Source organism: Peromyscus eremicus, chromosome 11 (assembly GCF_949786415.1).
Source record: "Peromyscus eremicus chromosome 11, PerEre_H2_v1, whole genome shotgun sequence".
Taxonomy (NCBI): domain Eukaryota; kingdom Metazoa; phylum Chordata; class Mammalia; order Rodentia; family Cricetidae; genus Peromyscus; species Peromyscus eremicus.
In genome coordinates, this window is record NC_081427.1 from 6,317,169 (window position 1) to 6,341,683 (window position 24,515).

The 24,515-nt window shown below is 40.7% G+C and overlaps 1 protein-coding gene across 1 annotated transcript in view; it reads left to right on the forward strand.

The window, feature by feature from the left end:
* The window catches only part of LOC131921986 (zinc finger protein 595-like), a 32,087-nt gene that overhangs the window by 2,870 nt on the left and 4,702 nt on the right, over positions 1-24,515 (forward strand). The window contains exons 3-10 of the mRNA XM_059276727.1: positions 727-945; positions 7,312-7,438; positions 7,937-8,032; positions 10,093-11,408; positions 14,089-14,126; positions 14,916-15,063; positions 18,616-18,742; positions 19,252-19,347. Of these exons, the coding sequence (XP_059132710.1) occupies positions 940-945; positions 7,312-7,438; positions 7,937-8,032; positions 10,093-11,408; positions 14,089-14,126; positions 14,916-15,063; positions 18,616-18,742; positions 19,252-19,347 (1,954 nt within the window). The 5' untranslated portion in view covers positions 727-939. The remainder of the gene's footprint in view (positions 1-726; positions 946-7,311; positions 7,439-7,936; positions 8,033-10,092; positions 11,409-14,088; positions 14,127-14,915; positions 15,064-18,615; positions 18,743-19,251; positions 19,348-24,515) is intronic.

The following is a 24,515-nucleotide window of genomic DNA, read 5'->3' on the forward strand; positions in this document are numbered from 1 at the left end:
CTAAATGGCTTACAGAGATTACTAGTTGAAAATTATCAAGGGAAAGAAGTACAGGTGGAAAACTCCTGAGATGGATAATGGGAGATCTTTGCAAGTAAGTGTCAGAGAGGTGGACATTTCACTTTGTTCAGTAATTATACTGTCTCTGTCCAGCACCACCTTCTACACTGTAGGGATTCCAATGTTAACAAAAAACTGTTTTCCAAGCCATGGAGTCAGATCCATGAATGGCTCACACAGAGTGTCAGTATAGAGGAAGAAGGATTATTTCTTCATGTATTTGTAGGAATGATTGTGAGGACAAAGCCGACATTATACCTAACTGCTTGAACTTGTCTTTGTTTCGACTTTCCCTTTTTACATAGATACAGAGTCTCTTTAAATTTCCCAGTCAAGCCTTTCATCCCAGGTCCATTTGTCAAGTAACCACTCAGCAGGGAGGAGCACGGTCAGACATAGGACGGCTGGTTTCAAAATCATCTTTAAAAGATACTTCTCAGTCCTACATTAGTGTATTGCTTGGTTATTTTAAAGTAAAACTGAGTCAATGTGATTTTTAAACACTGTAGTAATATTAAAATCACAGTATATGGACAAGAAAACTTACAAGGCTAATATTTCTGTCAAAGGCTCGATTCACATTAATAATCTAGTGTTGTGGATCTGGAAGTGAACACCAGCCTCACTCCCTATGGCTGTCCTGCTAACTCTGCTTCTTCTTCCCAGGCAGCCAGACAAATCCAGCAACTCTAGAAATCTCCATACCTGGGTTCCGGGAATTCTTTCGCACAGACTTCTGGGAAATGTAGTCTGCGGCACAGTGACATCACTGGGAGCCATGCAGGAAATCCCAGTCTGGCTTTTGATCTACACTTGTGAGTCTCCCTCAAAGTTTGGCAAAAGTCCTGCCCTGCTCTACATTCCTCTTGCGTCTCTGACATGGAGGTTGGTCCAGGGTGCAGCGCAGCCTCAGGCACTGTGCGGGGTGCGGGCGTCCGTCTTGGAGGGAGCGGACCTGGGTGGGAGGTCGGAAGAAGCTGCCTTGGAGGTGCTGTGCTGAACTGGCTGGGTCACGTGAGGTTGCAGGTCAGGCCGGAGGAGAGGGTGATAGGGATTGCACCCTGAGTTATGGTTTCCTTAGGACGCCACGTGAAGCTCGAGTCCGCCGCGCTTCTGGGACAGGAGAGCTGCCTGGTAGCGCGGAGTAGATGATAGTGCAAAGTCCAGGATTGCAAACTAATGATGGTCCGCTGACTGCCTGCTCCTGAGGTGGAGCTGGGAGCTCACTGAGCAGCTTTGGTGAGGAAGCATGCTTCTCTAGCTGCGCCATTCTCACATGGACGCTGTCAGATTTCTCAGAATCTGTAGAGCAAACGGGGTCTGGTCCTTCCTGAACTCTGTAGCCGGCCTAGTGTAACGGTCTTGAGGTTTTGATCGTGTTCATCTTATGTGCCAGTTAAAAAATTAAGAAAGGAAAAATCCAAGTCTTAAAAGGTCACAGGTGGGAAATTCTGGAACACAGCAGACAGATCTGCCAGAATCGGCTGCTGTAGAAAAGCTTTGACTAAGGGTGGGAGAACACATAGCACGCACAGACCGAGGCATCTTCTGCAGGAAGATAGGGAACTGGAGAAAGTGATGCCAAGCCTCACCTTGAGGGCTGGGTTTTCTTTACCTTTGAAAGGTCTTCCTCACTCTTCTGTAGGGTGGACCACAGTGGTTGTGTCAACATGTCTTGATCTGGCCTTGAGCTTGTGGAGCTAGTCCAGAAGCAGGATGTCTAGGAACAGGTGAAAAGCTCACATGGCCTTGTGTTCCAGTGCCAGGCTTTTGTGTCAAGTTGGCAGGGTGAGGAAGAGCTCACAGACTGTGTGTATTCATGTGATTTAAAGCAAACAGACCTGTGATAGAAAAACTCCAGTCTACTGTATTACACATCCCTGTCATCTCTGCATTTGTGAGGGGGAGGCAGGACCTCTGGTCCTCCTCTGCTTCATAGCAAATTCAAGGCGAGAGTCTGTGTCAGAAAACATTTAAACATACCTCATGGTCATGAGAAATACTTTCTCTGGTTCATTTCATGTTTCTTACAGTGAGCGCCATGACAAATCCATGCAATCAGCACTTTGCTGACTTAAGAACTACTTGTGGTTAACTGCTGTTGACACATTACACATGTAATTTAAACTTTTGTCACTGAGATATTTTTGTTAAAAACATTAAATTTTAGTGATTACATACTTATTTGCATTTACTCTGTGAGGAAGAATTCTCAGTGCCTTGCTTAAATATTCCTGTGTGTAGTGATTGTTCATTCTTTTTGGATATTAATCTGTGTTAGTTACTGTCATGACCTGATGCTGATTTCTTCTGGTTTCACTGACTTCTTCCAATTTGCTCCTTTCATATCTAATCTGAGACTCCATTATTTCTTCATTTCCATTCTGCAGTTCTTGACTGATGTGGCTGCTGTGGTTACATTCCTGGGTCTTTTTCTGCAGCTGCAGCTGGGATGCCTTCCCCTGTCCTTCCACCAGAGGTTCCACTGTGTGCAGATGCTTCCTACAGTTAACCAGAACAAAATCACTTCCTCCCTGTCCTTCACATGGGCACTGACATATCCAACCAGTAAAGCAAAGTGCTAATGCTGGTTCCTGCTCTTCACAGGTCCAGTCCAGTTCCCCTTGTTGAGCAGTCCTGTCTCTTTTCTCCCAGGCTTCTTTCATTGTATTCTAATGTCAGTGTGAGGGAGGGAGTTCCTTGTGTTTACAACTCATGCATAAACCTTGCTGTGTTAGACTTGTCATATCTGGAAAACTCTGGAGGGGAGGTGTGCTGGGTGAAGACATTCAGTTCCTGTCCATTGATCTATATGAGTATGTCTGAGGCCATGGGGAGCCATTGCAAAAGCTTTGAACAGGGGTCAAACATGCAAGGGATAAACTTGAGCAGCACAGATTTTCATTAATTACGTTGTCATTTTTGGTTATATTTGTGTGTTTCATAGTGTCCTCCATAGTCGTCATCAAATGCAGCAGCATATTTTGAATTGAATGGTGTGTGTGGTCACATGGTCAGCGTCATCTCTTTGACAATCTGCATTCCATTGTTGTATTTTCATTATCTATAGAAAATTAAGTCACATCTATGAAGGTGCATGTCCCAAATCTTTTTTGCATACACTCTACTTTCTGGTGCTTTCAGAAGACTCAGAACCATATATGTACTATTACAATCCACAAGTACATCTAGACATCTAATGTAAAAGGCAAAGCTTGTGATAGTATTCTGAAATTAAAGTTATAATATGTAATTCATGTTTCCAAAGCAGATACTACATTTAGCCTCCCATATTTTTTCATGGTTTATTCCATTTTCTGAGTCATATGTTGCAAGACATGGTGGATTAAATCATCAATTAATGACTTTCATGCCACACGTATGTAGTTTGTATTTTGAGCACTATGTCATGTAATCAGTAGATAGGCTGCTTTGAATGGAAGGTCACTACTGTTAGGAACCTGATCAGGAATCCAGTCCTCCCTTTGCATGTGGGAGGACTTTCCACCAATCGTCAGTTTTGTCTGACTCTCTGAAAAGGTGTCTCTGAGGATACTGACAGGAGATGCAGCAGTTCTTAATGTATCTACTCTGTCGATTCTGTTGTTCTAGGCTTGACACTAGGACCAGTCTCTATTCAAGTGGACTACAGATTTCTGCCTCCCAATTATAGTGAGAGTGTTAGCAATTTCTAATGAATGACATTATTTGTACTTCTCCATAGAAAGTGAATTTTGCCAGGCTCACGTTCCCTTGAAATGGTTGCCATTAGTTTTACTGGATAAAATTCCTACTAAATACTATCCTGTTTACAGGTGCACTGCCCTCCACCCACAGCATCTCATAGGAGATTGACCTCAAGACAGCAGACATTTCCTCATGGAATGGTGGTAGACAGTGCTGGGCAACACAGTCAGTGATCTTTGCAGTTAGTTCTCCATTGGGGACCTACAATATTTCTCTCACAGAAGTATGTTTCCATCTTCACTCTGCTCAGGGCTCTTTCCATTCTCCACAGTGACTATTTTCCCCTGCTCTTGGTGATCATATAGTTAAAAAGAGTCTCATCTGTGGTTTTTTCCCCTTTTCTTGTAAAGGTAGAAACGTACTCCACTAGCTACAAAGAAGCTTTCAACATGGTTCATTTGCTTTTCTTTTGAGAAATTACTGGGTGTTCTAGTCACCAATTTTCTTCAGTTAGCTTGTGACCTGGAGATGTGTTGTCCTAGTTGCTACTTAACTCTGCCCTTTATTTAAGGACAGGATTCCATGTAGTCACTCTTTACAGAGTATATATTTCTGCTGTACCAAAGGTCTTGTGACAATAGCTACTCCCTCCTCCCAATGCTGACACAAACTCAGATGATTTGAGTTGGTTGTGACCTGAAGGTCTCCTGCCTAAGGGTGAGTTTGCTCAGTGCTGGAAGGTGCTTTGCAAGCTCCAAGGGAGACAAGCTGTAAATAGTCCTGTGTAGTTGTTATGCCCGTGAACCACAGCCATGACCAGTATAGCATGATATCTCTAAAGGTGCCCCAGTGCCTCTCACACCTTTGCATTAGCAGCAGCTGTCAAAGGGACTTAGAGTGGACAGGAGACCTACATAATGCTTGGAGCTGCCTCTGATGACATGTTAGGTCTTAAATCGTAGAGGAGAACACACTAATGCCACTAAACTGTCATAATCCCTAACTGCACTCCAAATACTTCTCCTTAGACCTACACTGATGTATAGCTGTTACTACTCATCAAAGGTGCTTCTTTCTGCAGCACAAAGAGCAATACAGAAGACTAAAATTTACAAAGTGCAGAGAACAATTGTCTTGTGGTGCTGTGACCCAGAAGATACCCTGCACCACAGTTCCTGCACACAAGGCTCTGGGAATATCTCTGCAGAGGGGTCATATTGATTATGAGAGCCAGAGGTCCAGGAAGTCTGCTGTGAGGTTGTGCCTTCTAGAAAGTGAAGGGAAGCTGCATCCATGATACCCCAACAACATGGCTGCCTAAACAAGCCCTGAACAATGACAGTTTCACATGATACCCTGCAGGGGGGCAATTTGCTGGGTAAACAAAGAAGTATAGCACCTAAGAACTGCTAAGAGAGAGAGAGAATTAGTCTTCCCTAGGGATGAGCTGAATCATTATTCATCCAGGAACAAGTGGTCAGTCCTCAAAACATACAGACAGGCCATACTGAACAGAATCGGCCATTCAGATTGATATAGGTATGTGTAGATGTATTTATATATTTATGTGCTCTGTGTTTGTGTGTGTGTGTAACAATAATAATTAGAGAAGAATACATCATATATTTAAGATTGACTGTCGGGGGACATGAGAGAAGTTGTAATGAGGAGATAGAGGGGAAATGATGTACTTACAGTTTAATTCAATATTTTTTTAGAGAAAATAAAGTCATGTCAGTTGGTGCAATATTGGTGATTTTCAGGCAGATAAAGCTAAATAACACATGATCTCATCAACATGTTAAATGTAAAAAATTGTAACTCACAGAAGTTCAAGATGTAATGTTTTTTTCCATTGACCAGTGACGTCAGTAAACCAAGGCTTGGGGACTTCTTGAAGAAAATGGATGCTCTGGGACAGTGTGGTAGGAGGAGAAGCCCCCAGTACTGTTGTCCCGATACTGGATGGGTGTAAACTTTATGTAGTGTACTTTTCAGAAGCCTGGAAGACAGTGTTTGAGGAGCTGACCATACCATAATTGAGAAAGACAATCCAAACCTTACCTATGAAATTATTACAAAATAACACATTCATACACATATTGCTAATAATTTTAATACATTAATTAAAAAGGTAAAATAATGTATGGCTGTTCTCATAGGTCATTCTGTGACTCTACTCAATAAGATATGAAAAAATAATTATTAACTTTGAAAATTTGAAATAAGGAAACAGCATCAGCAATTGTATTTCTCAGCTGCAGCACGCTGATACACAGGTATATATGTGCAGAACATGCTCTAGGAATATCATTAACGTGTCAGTTACTACCTGTCAGAGAAGGTAGAAAAGGAAAGTGACTAAAAGATCGAGTGATGTCTACTCTATTTTAAATTCTCACTTGTTAGTCCTTTTCTTGCAGTTTTAAAAAAATATGTTCAAAGCTGGGCAGTGGTGGTGCACACCTTTCATCCCAGCACTCGGGAGGCAGAGCCAGGTGGATCTCTGTGAGTTCAAGGCCAGCCTGGTTTACAAAGTGAGATCCAAGACAGGCACCAAAACTATGCAGAGAAACTCTGTCTTGAAAAAGCAAAAAAAGAAGAAGAAAAAAAATGTTCAAATACTTAAATTGTCTTTAGCCTGTGGTTCTTCCTTTATTAGTTTACCTTTTGCCTGCTCAATCTCATGTCTCTGCTTCATTACTGAACTCTGTCGACATCCAGAAACCAGGACAACAGCCCGAGCCACTGCATCAAAGTTTGTATTTTCATTGCATTTCATGTTCATGATTACACTTAAGTGTTGAAAAGTATGTTCTTCCTCACTATGACGTTCTTCTGTGAGAAATGTATGTATGTGTGGTGTATAGTAGCGTATGACACTAAATGAATGTTCTTTTTTGGATGCATTCATTTTACATTTTATCTGTCTTAGTTGGATCGTGTCCAACTGGGTTTATAGGATCTTTTAACTTGTGTTTCTTTGAAGACGGGTACAGTGTGAGATTATGTGACCACCTCAGACATGTCTGAGGAATATTACTCGCCTATGTAAGAAACATTTTTAGCTCTCTTTCACCCTGTGAAAGATCTAGATTTGTGTCCACAGGCACATGATACCTGTGTTAGGGTTTCTAGTGCTGTGATGAAGACCATGATGAAAGACAGCTTGGAGAAGAAAGGGTTGATTTTAGGCTACAACTTCAGGTAACAGTTCAAGGCAGGAACCTGAGGCAAGAACTGGAGCAGAGGATACAGAAGAACACTGCTTACTGACTTGTCCAGAATGCTTTCCTACACCATATACAACTGCCTGCCCAGGGTGGGCGCCACCCATAATGGGCTGTGCTGTGTCATATCAATCACTAATTAAGAAAATGCCACCTAGGCTTGCCTACAGTACAGTCTTAAAGAGGCATTTTCTCTACTATGTTTCTCTCTTCTCAAATGATGCTAGCTAGTGTCAAGGAAAACTGTCCATCCCCATGAATCTTGGTATTTATATAATAATTAATAGCTTTAATTAATTAAAAGTGTGATATCATTCATTGGTTTTTATTGCAGGAAATGCTGTCATTCTGGGATGTAGCCATTGATTTCTCTCCAGAGGAGTGGGAATGCCTGGAGCCTGTTCAGTGGAATTTGTACAGGGATGTGATGTTGGAGAATTACAGCAACCTCGTGTTCCTTGGTGAGGCTCTCATCCACAGTGAATTCTTATTCCACCATCAACATGTAGCTTCCTCACTTTGTATGGTATCTCATGGGAGAATTTCAACAGCCATTTTCATATCCTTCATTTACCGAAAAATTAGAGAGGTTGCTCCATAACTAAGAAACATTCCACTGTCTAAACTATTAGTGTCATATATATATATATGTATATTTCATTCAGTAGTCACTCCAGTGGGACTCTTAGCAATTCCATGGCATGAGGCTGGAGCAAACTTGTTAATTAAAGTGTTTCACAATTCAGTTTTAATGGTTTTTTTCTATATATGAGACTCAGTATCTGGACATTGTACATTGCTTCATGTACAGTAGTGGTCCTGTGAGAAAACATTTAAGGAACTGATTGTCTGCAGTCATTTATTCCATCATCTTTCCTTACCAACAGTGTACTGGGAGGGACATGTCAATTCCCAGTAGAAGAACACTTCAACCATCTTGTTCTCTCTGCCTACAACAGGTCTTGCTGTCTCTAAGCCACGCCTGGTGACATTTCTGGAGCAAAAGCAAGGGCCTTGGGATGGGAAGATACAGCCCTCTGGCACCATGCACCCAGGTGGGTAGGGAAGAGGGGTTTAGGCAGAATTGAGGTCTAAATCTCCAACAGAAAGACAGGCTTTCACATGTGCGTTGAAAACTGTTGATGTGGAGATAATTCTTTAGGTCTCTCCATTTTCTCTTGTCAAAGCACTTCTCTCAGATGTTTATGATGGTTTAAGTCTCTTAAGCTTGGTAATTCCCCAATGGTGAGCTATGTATTTCCAAGGTTTTTCCTTTTTTTTTTTTTTGAGTCTACATTGTAATGTAAGAAATGCATGAAAGTCAGTACACTTTTCTACAAGCCTCTTCTTCACCCTCAGGGTGAAGCCATTGGAATACAGTAAGTTCACACCTAAGTTTTTTTGTATCACTTACACTCATGTTAATGAATGTCATCCCATCAGAGTTCTTTGTGAATGATGAAAATTTTCTAATTTTTTTTCCTATTACATCCTCCAAAATAAGGATTTAAAATGCATGCCCTTTGTGGATATATTTTCAAAGATAAAAACCATCTGCAACTAGGAGAATGTGTTTAATAGCTCATCAATAAGCTTTCAGAATTTTGTGGGTTGGAGGATTTTTTTTACCGTGTAATTTGTTATGGCGTATTGTTACTTAGATGTGTGCATTGCCTATAATCATTTGTTTTATGTACCCTATATATTTGGTGGGTGGATAAAACACATCAAGACAGTGTAAGATAAAAATATCTAATAGAAGCCGGGCGGTGGTGGCGCACGCCTTTAATCCCAGCACTCGGGAGGCAGAGCCAGGCGGATCTCTGTGAGTTCGAGGCCAGCCTGGGCTACCAAGTGAGTTCCAGGAAAGGCGCAAAGCTACATAGAGAAACCCTGTCTCAAAAAACCAAAAAAAAAAAAAAAAAAAAAAAAAAAATCTAATAACTCTGGTTTTGTGAATTTTCCTTTCACAGGGAAAACCTGAGTCTCCCTTTTGTTTTTTGGGTTTTTGGGGTTTTTTTGTTTGTTTGTTTTTTGTTTTGTTTTGTTTTTTTGGTTTTTCAAGACAGAGTTTCTCTGTGTAGCTTTGGAGCCTATCCTGGAACTCGCTCTGTAGCCCAGGCTGGCCTTGAACTCACAGAGATCCGCCTGCCTCTGCCTCCCGAGTGCTGCGATAAAAGGCATGTGCCACCACCACCTGGCTGAGTCTCCCATTTTTATGCCGTGTTCATTGTCTATCTCCATTCAGTGCTCACTGGTTATTTAATCTTGTAAATAAATAAATCTTAGAAACAGGTAAATTATCACAAGGCCTGCTACCCCATTACATTAGTCTCAGCACTTGGGAGGCAGAGGTAGGTGCATCTCTGTGCTGGAGGCTAGCCTCATCCACATAGCAATTTCCAGGATAGCCAGGGCTACAGAGAGAAACCCTGTCTCAAAAAAACAAAAACAAAGAAACAAAGAAATTTTTTTACCTGTTCATTGACAAAATCCTCAGCAAAATTTCTGTTATTCACCAGTGAACCTGAATTTTTTGTTATGACTTGATATATTTCAGGAATAAATTTTCTAGTTAACAATAATAAAACATAAAGTACTGTCCTAAATCCTTAGGCTATATTATTTAATATTGCTCCAGACAGTCTACTTGTTATGCAGTATATCTTTTGTATCTTCTAAAATAAAACTCTATACTTAAGATAATAATTGTATATTTTGATGTTGGTCCAATCTCACATAATCACAATTAACTTTATCTTTTAGGCTTGACTACTTTATAATGTCATTGTTTTTTTTCAGCCATTTTTCTTTTTTTTTTTTTTTTTTTTTGGTTTTTCGAGACAGGGTTTCTCTGTGTAGCTTTGCGCCTCTCCTGGCACTCACTTGGTAGCCCAGGCTGGCCTTGAACTCACAGAGATCCGCCTGGCTCTGCCTCCCAAGTGCTGGGATTAAAGGCGTGCGCCACCACCGCCCGGCTTTTTCAGCCATTTTTCATCTGTATTGTTTAATGGGCTTATTTCTGTTAGTAAAATGATTCTAATTTAAAGATAAGCCTTATTAGTATAAACAATATTTCCTAGTTTTTGATCATATCTCAACTTTTGCTCAACAGGAACAACACCCAGTGATTGTAACAATTACAACAAGGTCATTGATTGTAAATCACTCCTTATTCAACGTCAGAAAATTCATACAGGGGAGAAACCTTACAGGTGTGAGGAATGTGGTAAGGCCCTTAGTTCTCACAAAACACTTTCCATACACCAGAGACTTCATACTGGAGACAAACCCTACACATGTAAAGAATGTCATAAGACCTTTAATACTCGTGCATCACTTTTTATACACCAGAAAAATCATACTGATGAAAAAACCTTCAAGTGTGAAAAATGTGGCAAATTATTTCATTATCTTTCAATGCTGAAGCAACATCAAAGAATTCATTCTGGAGAGAAGCCCTACAAGTGTGAAGAATGTGGAAAGGCCCTTAGTTCTCAAAAAACCCTCTCTATACACCAGAGACTTCATACTGGAAACAAACCCTATATGTGTAAGGAATGTCATAAGACCTTTAATACTCGCTCATCACTTTTTATACACCAGAAAAATCATACAGATGAAAAACCCTACAAGTGTGAAGAATGTGGCAAATCCTTTTGCTATCCCTCATTCCTTAAGCAACATCAAAGAATTCATTGTGGAGAAAATCCCTACAAGTATGAAGAATGTAATGCACGCCTTCAGGAATATCACACAATTCACACTGGAGAGAAACCATACAAGTGTGAAGAATGTCACAAAACCTTTCGTTATCACTCAGCTCTTAGGATACACAAGACAGTTCATAGTGGAGAGAAACCGTACAAGTGTGAAGAATGTGGCAAATGTTTTTCCTCATTTTCATGCCTTAGACGACATCAAACAATTCACTCTGAAGACAATCCCTACAAGTGTGAAGTGTGTGGCAGACGTTTTTGCTCATCTTCATCCCTTAGACGACATCAAACGTTCCATTCTGAAGACAATCCCTATAAGTGTGTAGAATGTGGCAAAAGGTTTTCCTGTTCTGCTAGCCTTCAGGAACATCAAACAGTTCACACTGGAGAGAAACCACACAAGTGTGAAGAATGTCACAAAGCCTTTCGTTATCACTCAGCCCTTAGGAGACACAAGAGAGTTCATACTAGACAGAAATGCTACCAGTGTACTGAGTGTGGCAAATGTTTTTCCTCATCTTCATGTCTTGGACGACATCAAGCAATTCACACTGAAGACAATCCCTACAAGTGTGCAGAGTGTAGCAAAGCCTTTGTTAATCTTTATAGCCTTACTCGACACATGATAGTTCATACAGGAGAGAAATCCTACAAATGGCTTAAAAAGTTTACTTGTTCAGACCTTAAGACACATCAAATGACTCATTCTGAATAAAACTCCCTGAGTGTGTGAAGTATGTTAAACAATATTTGCTAATCATTCAGATCTTAATCCAATTCAAATGAATCCATAATGGAGGATTGTTAATTATTAAAGACTTAATAATTATTAATTATTTTGAATGTCAACAGGAACCTGTAGCTGGAGAATTTTTCTCCAGCTCCCGCCACCAAGTCCCGCCAGTCCCAGAGCCCACTTATAAAATAAACACACAAACTCTTATATTATTTAAACTGCTTGGCCATTAGCTCAGGCCTGTCATTGTCTAGCTCTTACTCTTATATTTAGCCCATTTCTATTAATCTTTACTTTGCCACATGGCTTGTGGCTTACCGGTACTTTACATCTTCCTTGTCCTGATGGCGGCTGGCAGTGTCTCCTTCACCCAGCTTCCTGTTCTCTCAATTCTCCTCTCTGTTAGTCCCGCCTATACTTCCTGCCTGGCCACTGACCAATCAGTGATTTATTTGTTGACCAATCAACAACACATTTGACATACAGACCATCCCACAGCAGGAACCTCTAACTTCCAACAGCCCAAATGCTGAGAATGTCATCAGAGAACAGTAGAGACTTCTCTTTGCTGTAACCTCCCATCGGTTTGTTCAAGCAGTGTGTTTAAAACTTGCCTTGATTACTGAGTCTTTTTCTTCTGTAACTATAATTGTTCCATGAAACCTTTACCATGTCATAACTTTGTCCACTGGGTGTCCTGAATCTGAGATCTGGGCTGTGGTATTTACTGTTATTTTTCCCTGTGGTGTTACCCAAGCTCCTGTAATAACATCTCCCCTGAGTGTATAAGAAGTTCCATAGACTCATATTTCTCACCATGTTGGACTTTGGTGAAATGGTCTGCATTGGTAACAATCTGGGATGAATGGGCATTAGTCTTTTTCTCCCCAGGAAATGCTAACAGAACACATTTTCAGTTATATTTGGTTCCAGAATAAAGAATGTATCATTTCCTTTCATTTCAGAACAGTGTTTCTTATAAATCCAACTGTCACGTCATAGAAACTTGGAACCATATTGAAATAAGGATCCAAGCCACATGCACTCACTCAGCAGAAAGGATGTATTTGATTAGTGGATATGTGATCATCAAGTATGAAACATTGTAGGTGCAGGTCTTACTTTACACACCTGAAAAAGTCACCTCAATCTCAAATCTATTAATTTACTGAAAATTGTTAATACATGGTAATTAACCTAAACATTAACAATCACTGACTTATAAATGATTAAATGTTTCTATTGTGCCCAAAATTGTGTTTCTAGTCATGCTAAGTACGAATGAAATTTATTTACAGAGACGAGATAGGAAGGGGAATCCCATTATGTCTCTCATTCTATAGTCTTCTGTATATGCTATTGAAGTACATTCCAGAGCACATACCTCAAAACAAGTTTAAACGTAGTTTAATATGACATAAAATTAAAAAACAAGTGTAATTATATTTTTTTAAAAAATCCTAGTTTGGGAAATAGAGTGCTAGTGCTAAAGGTGTTAATTTTACAATCCTCTTAGATGACAGGACGCCCCAAGGCTCAAGTAGCACCATTTCCCTTGGATGAGACACAGACCCTATCAGAGTAAATTGCAGGTTCATCATGTGACACCATAAGGATGTAAGGGGAAAGACTTGCTGAATGTCTGCTGCTCGTCTCCCCTGTAACGTCTGCTCCAATGATCAGGCCCTGCTTAAGTAACTGGTTGTTAATCTTTGTCAAATGACAGGTTGCCTCAGGAAAAGAGATTCCGAGAGCCTTCTTAAAAAAATCAAAGTTTTGAAAGTAACTAAAAGAAGTGGGCCATGAAGTCACTTAGGCTGTATCAGAATGTCCTGATTATACCGCATCTCCTCTGGAGCCTCTACAGGCAAATAAATTTGTAATGTTGTCCATACACAAAAGACAATTGTTTTTTTTTTTTTTTTTTTTTTTTTTATAATGGAAAAGTAGAAACATAAACAAGAGTAGCCAGGCTTATTCGGGCAGAAACCAAGGCAGACCATAGGCATGAGGCAAAGGAATTTCAAGGACAAGGAATACCCTATCACAGTTAGAGAAAGCAGGCTGAGAAACCTTAGAAAGGGAAAGTATTTGGACCCGGTATAGCTTCTCTAACTGGAGAACCACACAGCTCACCCTTTAGTATAGAAAAGGAGGCCCCACACCCCATAGCCACTATGAATTGGGGCTTGGCCTCTCTGGCTGGTTAAGCTACTGGTTGCCTGGGGTTTCAGAAGGGTAAAGAAGTGCAAAATGGATGCTCCACCACTGCCAACATGGCAGCTTCTCCTTGGGAGCCTACTGAAGGCACCACAGGCAGTCCTTTCTGGCCTCCCTCACCTCAGGATGTAAGTGCAGCAAAGCAGGCCAGTTTCCAGGCTGCATCTTGCACTGGGTTGCTTTAAGGTAACTGGACACTATTAAAAGGTTCATCAAAATCTTGTGAACTCATGAGGAGAAGTATCTGAGATAACTAATTGCATCCTGGCAACTATTAGAGTCTAAGTGGACATTGAGAATGGATTGCCTTTCCTAGTAAGAGACGAAAGTGGAACTATCTGAAGCTGCCAGAGTAGAGGTTAAGGTGCATAGTAACGTATTTGATTGTCAAATTTCAATAAGATTATTCGATACTTCTGATATCTTTGTATTTTAGAAATCAGCATTTCTGTGTCCAGATTTTGAGAAACAAAGGTAAGTTCATGACTTTCAAAATACTTTCTCGTAGAAAGAATTTCAGTATCAGAAGGCAAAGGAAATCGAAGAAGACTGATCAAACAAGAGGGAATTCCAATAATGGGCGAGTGGTCATTACACACACTTGAGACAGGGACCGTATCCCTCCAGGTGGGATGGGAGCAGGGGACACAAGCATGAACTAATAGCAGTGTATGTGTACGTGAGTTTGTGAAAAGCCAGGTTGATATTGGTAAAATCCTAGTACTGTTCCCACTAAAGCTGAATTTCTTATGTATTTTAACATCTGAAAGATTTACAAGGGATTTAAGGATTGGTGGAAAAATCCCGCGATGGATTATGGGAGTTTGTTGCAAATAAATGTTAGGGGGTTGGACTTTTGTTCAATGCTTTGTATGCTCTCTGTGTCCCTGACCAAACTAACTTCACTATATGGGGTTCCAAAGTTCACACACAAACTCGGAGTCTCATCTATGTTATGGCTCACACAGAGGTTCAATACAGAGGAACCAAGATTATTTATTTCTAGTACTGTGTATTAAGACAAAGTCTACATTAGAGTCAAGAGCTTTAACGTAGGCTAACTACGGGAGTAAAGACAACAGAGAGCAGAGTACAAATTCAAGAACGGGGGGGGGGGGGGGGGGAGGGGACGACGACAAAAGAACCACACTCTAGACTTCCAGGTAAACGCCTGCACAGAATTCTGGGATATGTAGTTCATGCGATTGTGACATCACAAGGAGCCGTCCAGGAAATTCCAACTGAGCTTTCGTTTTTGTACAGGTGCGTCTTCCTCAAACTTGGGCGAGAGTCCTGCCGGCTCTACAGTCCTGTTTCGTCTCTGACATGGAGGTTGGTCCAGGGTGCAGCGCAGCCTCAGGCACTGTGCGGGGTTCGGGGGTCCGACTTGGAGGGAGCGGACCTGGGCTGGGTGGGAGGGCAGAAGAAGCTGCCTTGGAGGTGCTGTGCTGAACCGGCTGGGTGATGTGAGATTGCAGGTCAGGGCTGAGGTGAGGGTGATAGGGACTGCGCCCTGGGTGATGGTTTCCTTAGGACACCACTTGACAGCCCAATCCGGCTTGGGCTTCTGGGACAGGAGAGGTGCCTGGTAGCGCAAAGACCGGGATTGCAAACTAATGATGGTCCGCTGACTGCCTGCTCCTGAGGTGGAGCTGGGAGCTCAGTGAGCAGCTTTGGTGGGGAAGCATGCTTCTCTAGCTGAACCGTTCTCACATGGACGCTGTCAGATTTCTCAGAATCTGTAGAACAAACGGGGTCTGGTCCTTCCTGAACTCTGTAGCCGGCCTAGTGTAACGGTCTTTGAGGTCTTGATCGTGTTCATTTTATCTGCCAGTTAAAGAATTAAGAAAGGAAAAATCTGAGACGAGAAAAAGGTCACAGGTGGGAAATTCTGGAACCAGTCGACAGATCTGCCAGAATCAGCTGCTATAGAAAAGCTTTGACTGGGGGGTGAGAGAACACACAAACAGCCCACACACACAGAGGGACCCTCTGCAGAAAGAAGGAACTGGAGAAGCTGACTCCAGGCCTCACTGGGAGGGCTGGGTTTTCTTAACCTTAAAAGGTCTTCCATCCTTAATGTAGGAAGGACTAACTGTAAAAACGGCATGATATCTTCTTGGCCCAAAATGGTTGTGTCAACATGTCTTGATCTGGCCTTGAGCTTGTTGAGCTAGTCAAGAAGCAGGGTCCCAAGGAACAGGTGAAAAGGTCTCATGGCCTTGTGTTACAGTGCCAGGCTTTGGTGTCAAATTGTCAGGGTGAGGAAGAACTCACAGACCTGTGCGTATTTACCTGATTTAAAGTAAACAGACCTGTGATAGAAAAGAAACTCCAGTCTACTCTATTGCACATTCCTGTCATCTCTGCATTTGTGAAGAGGAGGCAGGACCCTCTGGTCCTCCCCTGCTTCATAGCAAATTCAGAGCCAGAGTCTGTGTCAGAAAACATTTAAACATACTTCATGGTCATGAGAAATACTTTCTGTGGTTCACTTCATGTTTCTTACAGTGAGCGCCATGACAAATCCATGCAATCAACACATTGCTGACTTAAGAACTACTTGTGGTTAACTTCTGTTGACACATTTCACATGTAATTTAACCTTTTGTCACTGAGTTGGGCTCCTTTAGGGAGTGACCCTTGCAGTGAGTTCTCCCTTGGGGACCTGCTCTAGTTCTCTCATAGAAGAGTGTTTTCCATCTTCATGCTGTCTGGACTCTTGCCATTCTCCATGGTCATCAATTTCCCTACTCTTGGAAGTTCATAGTTTAAAAGAGTGGAATCTCTGTTTTCTGGGTTTTTTTTTCACTTAGTTGTAAAGGTGGGAACGTGGTCTACATGCTACAAAGGTGCTTTCAACACAGTTCAATTGCTTTTCCCTTGAGAAACTAAAGGGTGTTCTATTCACCAAATTTATCTGGTCTGCTTGTGATTTGAAGATGTATTGGCCTCCTCATTGCTGCTTAAGTCTGCCCTTTATTAAAAGACATTTTCAGTGTAATCATTCTTTACAGAGTAGACCTTTCCTCTGCACCAAAGTCTTGAAAGCATGCCCCACCCCCTCCTAGTGCTGAAAACACCATGCACTTCAGGCACAATGTTCTGAGTCTTACCTGAGAGCCTCCAACCTAAGGACGAGTTTTTATAGTACTAGAAGGTGCTTTGCAAGCTTCCAAAGGAGAGAAGTGATAACCCAACAATAAGACTGAATAATGACAACATCAATATACATGGTACCCTGTAGATGGCAGTCTCATGTGACTCTGCACCAAAAGAAGTTTGTGTACCAAAGAACTGCTGAGAGAGGGAGAATTAGTCTTCCCCAAGGATGAAGCCACTCACTGTTCATCCAGTGTGAAGAGGTCAGTCTTCAAAACATACATACAGGCAACCTGGATAGAATCAGCCTTTCGTATTTATATAGTTATGTGTATGTATATACAAATATATTTAACAATAATTAAAAAAGACATCATACATTTGAGATGGACAAGAAAGGAGTGGGAATGAGGAAGGGGGGAATGATATACTTTAATTGCACAATTTTTCAGAAAAACAAACTAGTCTAGTCAGTTGTGATAATATGGGTGAAACTGGAAATTATTTCAGGCAGAGAAAGCTAAGTACCACTTGATCACATTGATAGGCTACATGCTATCAATGTAACTCACAGAAGTTGGAGATACAACAATTTTTCCCACCAGCCAGGGACATCAGGAAACGGAGTCTTAGGGACTTACCACACAATAGATGCTCTGGAACAGTGTGATAAGAGGGCAGTCTATGCTCACAGTACTGTTCCTCCTAATGCTGGATGTGTGTAAACATTATGTAAAGTACATTTCTGAAGCCTGATTTATAGTGTTTTAGTAGATTAATATACAGAAACTGAGAAGGATGATCCAAGTTTACTCCTAAAATTATTACAAAATACCCCATTAATATTTAAGTTGCTGATAATTTTCATGTATTAATAAAAAGGAAAAATAATGTAGGGCTATTCCCATAGATCATTCTGAGACTTTACTCAATAAGATGTGAAAAACAGAAATCTGAAGTTAGAAAATTTTGAAATAAGATAATAGTATCAGCCAGTATGTTTCTCAGCTACAGCACACTGACAAACAGGTGTCATATATGGAAAACATGTTAGGAATATCACAAACACATTGATCAGAACCTGTCAGAGAAAAGACAGAAAGTGAAAAATGACTAAAGACCAGAGAGATGTCTGTTCTATTTTAAGTTCTCCAATAGTGTTCTTAGTCCTGTAGTTGATTTTTTTTCATACGTTCACATCTATTTTTTCGGTGAGTTCTTCCTGTATTATTCTGCATGTTGACGGTGAAATACGAATTTACTATAGATGCAGTGCTCATTCAGGAAATCAAGGGTGCTCTCCTTGTCTGCTCCATCTCATATCTCTCGTCACTGTCTTTGGCTTCACTGCTGAACTCTGTACAGATTCAGAAACCCAGACTTCAGCCAGGGCTGCTGCTGCATCAGAGTCTGTGTTTTCATTTCATTTCATTTCATATTTGTGATTGTGCATATTAAGTGTTGAGATTTCCTTCTCCCTCACCATTTTTTCTCCTCTAAGAAATTTTGTGTGTGTGTGTGTGTGTGTGTGTGTGTGTGTGTGTGTGTGTGTGGTGTATAATACAAGCGTATCACACTGTTACACATCATTCATTCTGCTTTCCTATACCATATAGGACAACCTGCCCAGAGTGGACATCACCCATAATGGGTTGTGCTGTCTCATATCAATCACTAAAAAAATGCCACCTAGGCTTTGCTACAAGACAGTCTTAGGGAGGCATTTTCTCAATTATGTTTCTGTCATCTCAAATGACCCTAGCTGGGGAACTATCCAGTCTGATGAATCTTGGTGTTTATGTTCTTATTGATGGTTTTAATTAATTAAAAGTGTGATGTCATTCATTGATCTTTATTTCAGGAAATGCTGTCATTCTGGGATGTGGCCATTGATTTCTCTCCAGAGGAGTGGGAATGCCTGGAGCCTTCTCAGTGGAATTTGTACAGGGATGTGATGTTGGAGAATTACAGCCACCTTGATTTCCTGGGTGAGCATCTCATCCACAGTGAATTCTTATTTCACCATCAACGTGTAGCTTCCTCGCTTTCTACAATATCTCATGGCAGCTTGTGCTTTTCAACAGTGAGTTTCATATTCTTCACCTTAAGAAAAATTAGAGACATTGCTCCATATCTAAGAAACATTTCGATGGTTTTTCTTTTTTATGTGTGTGTGTTTGAACTGTCAGTGTTGGACGTATGTTTCCTTCACTCTAGTGGGACTGTTAGAAACTCAATGGCATGAGGCATGGAGTAGACTTGTTAATTAAAGTGTTTCACAATTCAGTTTTAATGGTTTTCCCTTTAAATGAGACTCAGAATCTGGACACTGTAAATTTCTCTACTATAGTAATACTGTCAGAAAACATTTAAAGACCTGCTTATCTGCAATCATTTATTGTATTATCTCTTTCTTATCAACACTGTACTAAAAAGGACATGCCAATTCCTAGTAGAAGAACTCTTAAGCAATCTTGTCCCCTTTTCTGACAAACAGGTCTTGCTGTCTCTAAGCCCTTCCTGGTGACATTTCTGGAGCAAAGACAAGGGCCTTCAGGTGTGAAGAGACAAGCAACAGCCACCGAGCATTCAGGTGTGTAGGAATGGGGTGAGGGGGTTCAGGAACAGATTTGAGGTCCAAATATCCAGCAAAGGCGGGCTTTCCCATCTGCATTGAAACATGATTATGGAGATAATTCTTTAGGTCTCTCCTTGTCATTGTTGTCAAAGGACATCTCTCAGATGTTTATGATGTTGAAGTCTCTTAAGCTTGGTAATTCCCCAGTGGTGAGTTGAGACTACATTGTAATGTAAGACTCAGGGAAATGTCACTCTATGCAGAAAAGTCATTCATTTGCTGGAGTTTAGTGTAGGCTCGTGCTGGAAAGATTTCTACACTGAAGTGAGGCATGATTGGGTTTATAAATCCAAACCTACAATTCCATCACAGAGAGGCAGGCAGTGATAGAAGGTCAACAGTTTCAGTTCTGTTGATGAAAACGGTTTTGGGGAGGGGAGCAGTTGGATAAAACTTAGACAAACCAGAGCCACTGTGGACAGTTCATTCCCCACTGGTCTTAGGGAAGAGTCAGTGCATTGACTTATTTTATAAGGGGTTGTTGGCTACTAGGTCCACTAACTAAACAGAGGCTGTTTTATTTTTCAACACAGTTATACAACCAGGTAATCATGCAGAGTGAGACTATTAGACCTAGAAAGAGAAGGATAAGAGGTCCTGGGATGCCAGGGAGTAAGGTGTTCAGCCTTGGTCCCACCAAACCAGCTATGATAACAGGAGATGTGTGCCTCTCTTTCTCAGCAGTTAATAGGTTTAGGCCTTTTACAGAGTTGCAAGACTCCATTTTTTTTTCAGTTAAATATATCATTTACAAGGAATAACTGTTCCTTGGATATACCCCTACATAAGTCATTGAAGACATCAGATAAATTTATTTATAAACCTGTCATTTACAGATATATGATGGCTACTGAAATGTTTTGTTTTAGAGTCTAGTCCTCGGTTGCTATTGTTGCTATCCCTGAAGGAAACATTACGACTCATATTTCCAGGAGTCCAATGGGAAAAAAGGACTTCACGGTCCCTTGTAAATGTATCTTGTTGAATTATTTAAACTTTCTTGATGTGTGTACATTGTTCCTGGTTTGTAATGGGAGCAGGGCTGAAGAACATCCCAGATGTCTCTGGAAGGTGACTCAGAGGGGTTTGGATGAACTTTCACAGTCCATGTCTCCTCCTCCTCAGGTGGTTTTACTTGTCTTACCTGGCTGTGGTGGGTCCACACATGGCACGTGCAGCTTAGTTTAAATGAGTGCCACAGTTCATCCTGCTGTGCTGACTGGCCCTGTGGCAGAGCCTCTGTCGTATATTATCTACCACTTTGCTGAGGACTCCTTACACAATCAGACATGGACAGCTCAGCTCTGGAATTAGCTTTGGGAAGAGGAAGAATATTGAAAGCCAGGAGACAGGGCATGACCATTTGAACTAGCATTATAGTTCCCATACCATTTGGGTGCCAGGTGTAGGTACAAGGTTCCCCTGTACATAGGATACTCAACATCAGTTCATAAGACATTGAGTGCAGAGTGATTGCAATAAGTGTCTCCATTGCTTGAGACATTTAGGATGTGGGTGCAAAAATCTAAGATCCTCTACAGCATGAGAGAATCCATTTCGTCTTGTGGGACATGAGGAGTAATTCATCTTCCTTATAGATAATGAATAGGATTTCCTGGTCTGGTTTTCAGGCCAGAGGGAGACAGGAGCAGCAGATTCTGGCAAGTCCTATTCTCTATGCATCCTTATTCTGTGATGAGGCTAGCATGCCATTTACTCTTGTATGGTCTGTGTCCCATTGGAGGGTAAGTGTGCTGTTTGATCCTTGATGTATACTGCCATGCAAGTGTAGTGTCTATTTAACACTTTTTATTTAAGCATTCAATTTCAATAACCAGTTTTTTTAAGTATACTTCGTATTTGAATATTATTCCCTATTAAGCAAAACGTTAAAATTAAATTTGTTTTATGTTACCTGCTTTATGCTTAACTTAGATAACATGTACACTGGCCTGAATAATAGAAAATATAGATTGGTCTCTTCTTCCAATATTGTCTCTGCAAATGAATTACATTTGTGTTTAACACGACTACAAGCAGATATTTGGATACATTAAAGATATTTAATCACTCATTAGGTGACTCATCATTAGGTATTCTGTGTTAATTATCTTTGTAACAGTTTACAGTAAATTAGAGACTCTAATTGGGATTTTATAATTGAAAGTAATTTATCTTTGTTAAAAATTTGAATCCTCACATTAGCATTTTTTGATCTGAAGATGCTTTATACAGAATTAAACTTTAAACATAAATACAGTCCATGGAAAAACTGGTAAGCTCCCTGTCCTCATATCTTTATGGTGGAACTTTACAAAAATCTGAATTAATCCAACAGGTCTTCTACACTAAGGACCTTGTTTTGTCACAAAGAATACAACCAGAGGAGAGAATAGAAAGGTTAACCTTTATATAAAGACACCTGTGAGAATGAATAAAAAGGTGTACAATTAATTATCAACACAGTTATCCTGACTCAGTTTCTCCAAATATCTAAAGTTTAACAAAGTTAGCAAAGACATAATTAGTCATTTTTTTAATTTAAGAAATTTTTTAAATTCATTTTTACATACCAACCACAGATTCCCCCTCTCATTCCCCCCCCCTCCAGCTTTCCCCTTCCCAACTATCCCATCCCCTCCTTCAAAAGGGTAATGGCTCCCGTAGGGAGTCAACAAAGCCAGGTACATTCAGTTGAGGAAAGACCAAGCCCTCCCCCCTGCATCAAGGCTGAGCGAGTTGTCCCACCATAGGTAATGGGCTTCAGAAAGCCAGCTCCTGATCCCACTGCCAGAGGCCCCTCAAACAGACCAAGCTATGCAATTGTCTCCTGTATCAGAGGGCCTAGTCAGGTCCCATGCAGGTTCCACAGCTGTCAGTCTAATAGTCATGAGTTCCTATGAGCTTGGTTCAGTTATCTCTGTAGTTTTTCCCATAATGATCTACACACACACACACACACACACACACACACACACACACACACACACACACACACCCACACTCATAGAATCCCTCTTTCCTCTCTTCGACTGGACTCCTGGAGCTTGGCCTGGTGCTTGGCTGTGAATCTCTGCATCTGTTTCCATCAGTTACTAGATGAAGGCTCTACAATGACAGGGTATTCACCGATCTGATTATTGGGTAGGCCAGTTCAGGCACCCTCTCTACTATTGCTAATAGTCTGAGCTGGGATCGTCATTGTGGATTCCTAGGAATTTCCCTAGCAGTATGTTTCTCCCTAACCCCATAATGTCTTAATGTCTCCCTCTATCAAGATATCTCTTTCATTGCTCTCCTACTCCATCCCTCCCTCAGCTCAAGCACCCCATTCTCTCACGTTCTCCTCCCCCATCCCCTTGCCTCTACTGCCTCTCTCCCTGCCCCCGGTTTACTCATAGAGATCTTATCTATTTCCTCTTCCCAAGGTGATCTATGCATCCCTCTTAGGGTCCTCCTTGTTACCTAGCTTCTCTGGAGCTGTGGGTTGTAGTCTGGTTATCCTTTGTTTTACATCTAGTCTAGATAGTCATCTTTAAGTCAGTTTTTGTTAACATGAGTAGATTTTCATAACCTTAGGAACTTTTGACAGTTAAGTATATCATCTTTAAGTCTCATCTACCATAAGGCCTGTATAATATAGTCAGACCTCCTATCACCTGAAGACTTTCTGGGTTTAGTCCCCTCTTTATGTAACTTATCTAATCTAAAATAATTTAACCCCCTTTTAAAAGATATAACCTCAGATTTATGTCTTTTATTTTAAATGGTTTCACTGATCTGGAGATAGAAAATTTATTTCTTAACAAGAGCTTTAACAAGATATCAATAGCCTTGGATGAGAGAAGATTTTTTGCAAACAAGAACCAAGAGGATAAGTATAGAACAGGGGTTCAATCTGCAGATTCGATTAAAGCACCTCACTCCCTTTGGCCCAGACATCTGATCCTTTACATATACCCCCTTGATTAAGCAATTTCAGATGAGACAAGATAATATTAACAAGTAAATTTATCATTTGATGTAACAGAATTTCCCAAAGCAGAGGTTGTTAGGCAGTATCTATTTTCATGTGGCCCCTTAGCCAGTACAACAGGTTTCCCATCACTGAACAGGTAGACACCTGCACCTGAGTTTTGATTTTTCTGGCCTGTATGCCCTAGTGTCTCCAGAAAACCTTGAGATCTCATGTAGTCAAAGCCTCATTCCTTGCAACTATCTGGGAGGAGTGACTGGATACTCACATGAGAATTCAGTGACCTTGACTCTAGCTCCTTTTTTGATTAATATTAACATTTAACAAGCCCAGCTGTGATTACTTTTATCAACACAGCTAGAATTATGAAGATGGTCGTTGTTCAGCTTAGAAGATACTGTGAAACATCAGTGACATAAAAGAAGGTTGAATCCAAACTACACAGCCAGGGTAATGTCATTCATTCATATCACTGGTGCACACACTGTTAAACCATAGCGCCTTGACAGTTTCCAGGTAAACCTTATAGAAAACATGACAGTCTTTATGATTTAGATAGTATGTAGACTTATCATGATCATTATTAAGTAAACATTAAACATTAACAGAATTTAGCTGACTATGATTTTGAAGTTACTATTGATAAATTTTAGACAGAGTGTCTTTTTAAATCCCTTTTAACGATGAGGATCCCATTAGTTGTTTTTATGATGTCCATATTCCTACCATGAGGTATACTGAATAAATAATAGCTTCTACATGAAGTAGTTTGCTTCTTAGCCGTTGTCAAGCACATAGTATCTTTTCTTAGGCTGTCTTATTGTTCTCCTTCTGCCTGTCAGAGAGTCAGGGAGCCAGCCTGACCCAGGACAGGGCATTGGAAGAAACTCGGAGACAAATATGCTTAGGTTTGAAGTGAGTGGTGCAAATCCTATCTCTAGAGCCAGGTTTTCAGTGAGCTAAAAACAGCATATAACTATTTAAAAAGTATTATCTATACGCAAAAGGCATTTGTTTATAAGACTAAACCCAGTGATTTACATATCCATAACTGGTCTGTGTCAGCAAATGTGGGCAGACAACCTGAATAGTTCTAAATGTATTTCCCCTGTTATAAAGATATCAGGATAATAGAATTCTATGAGAC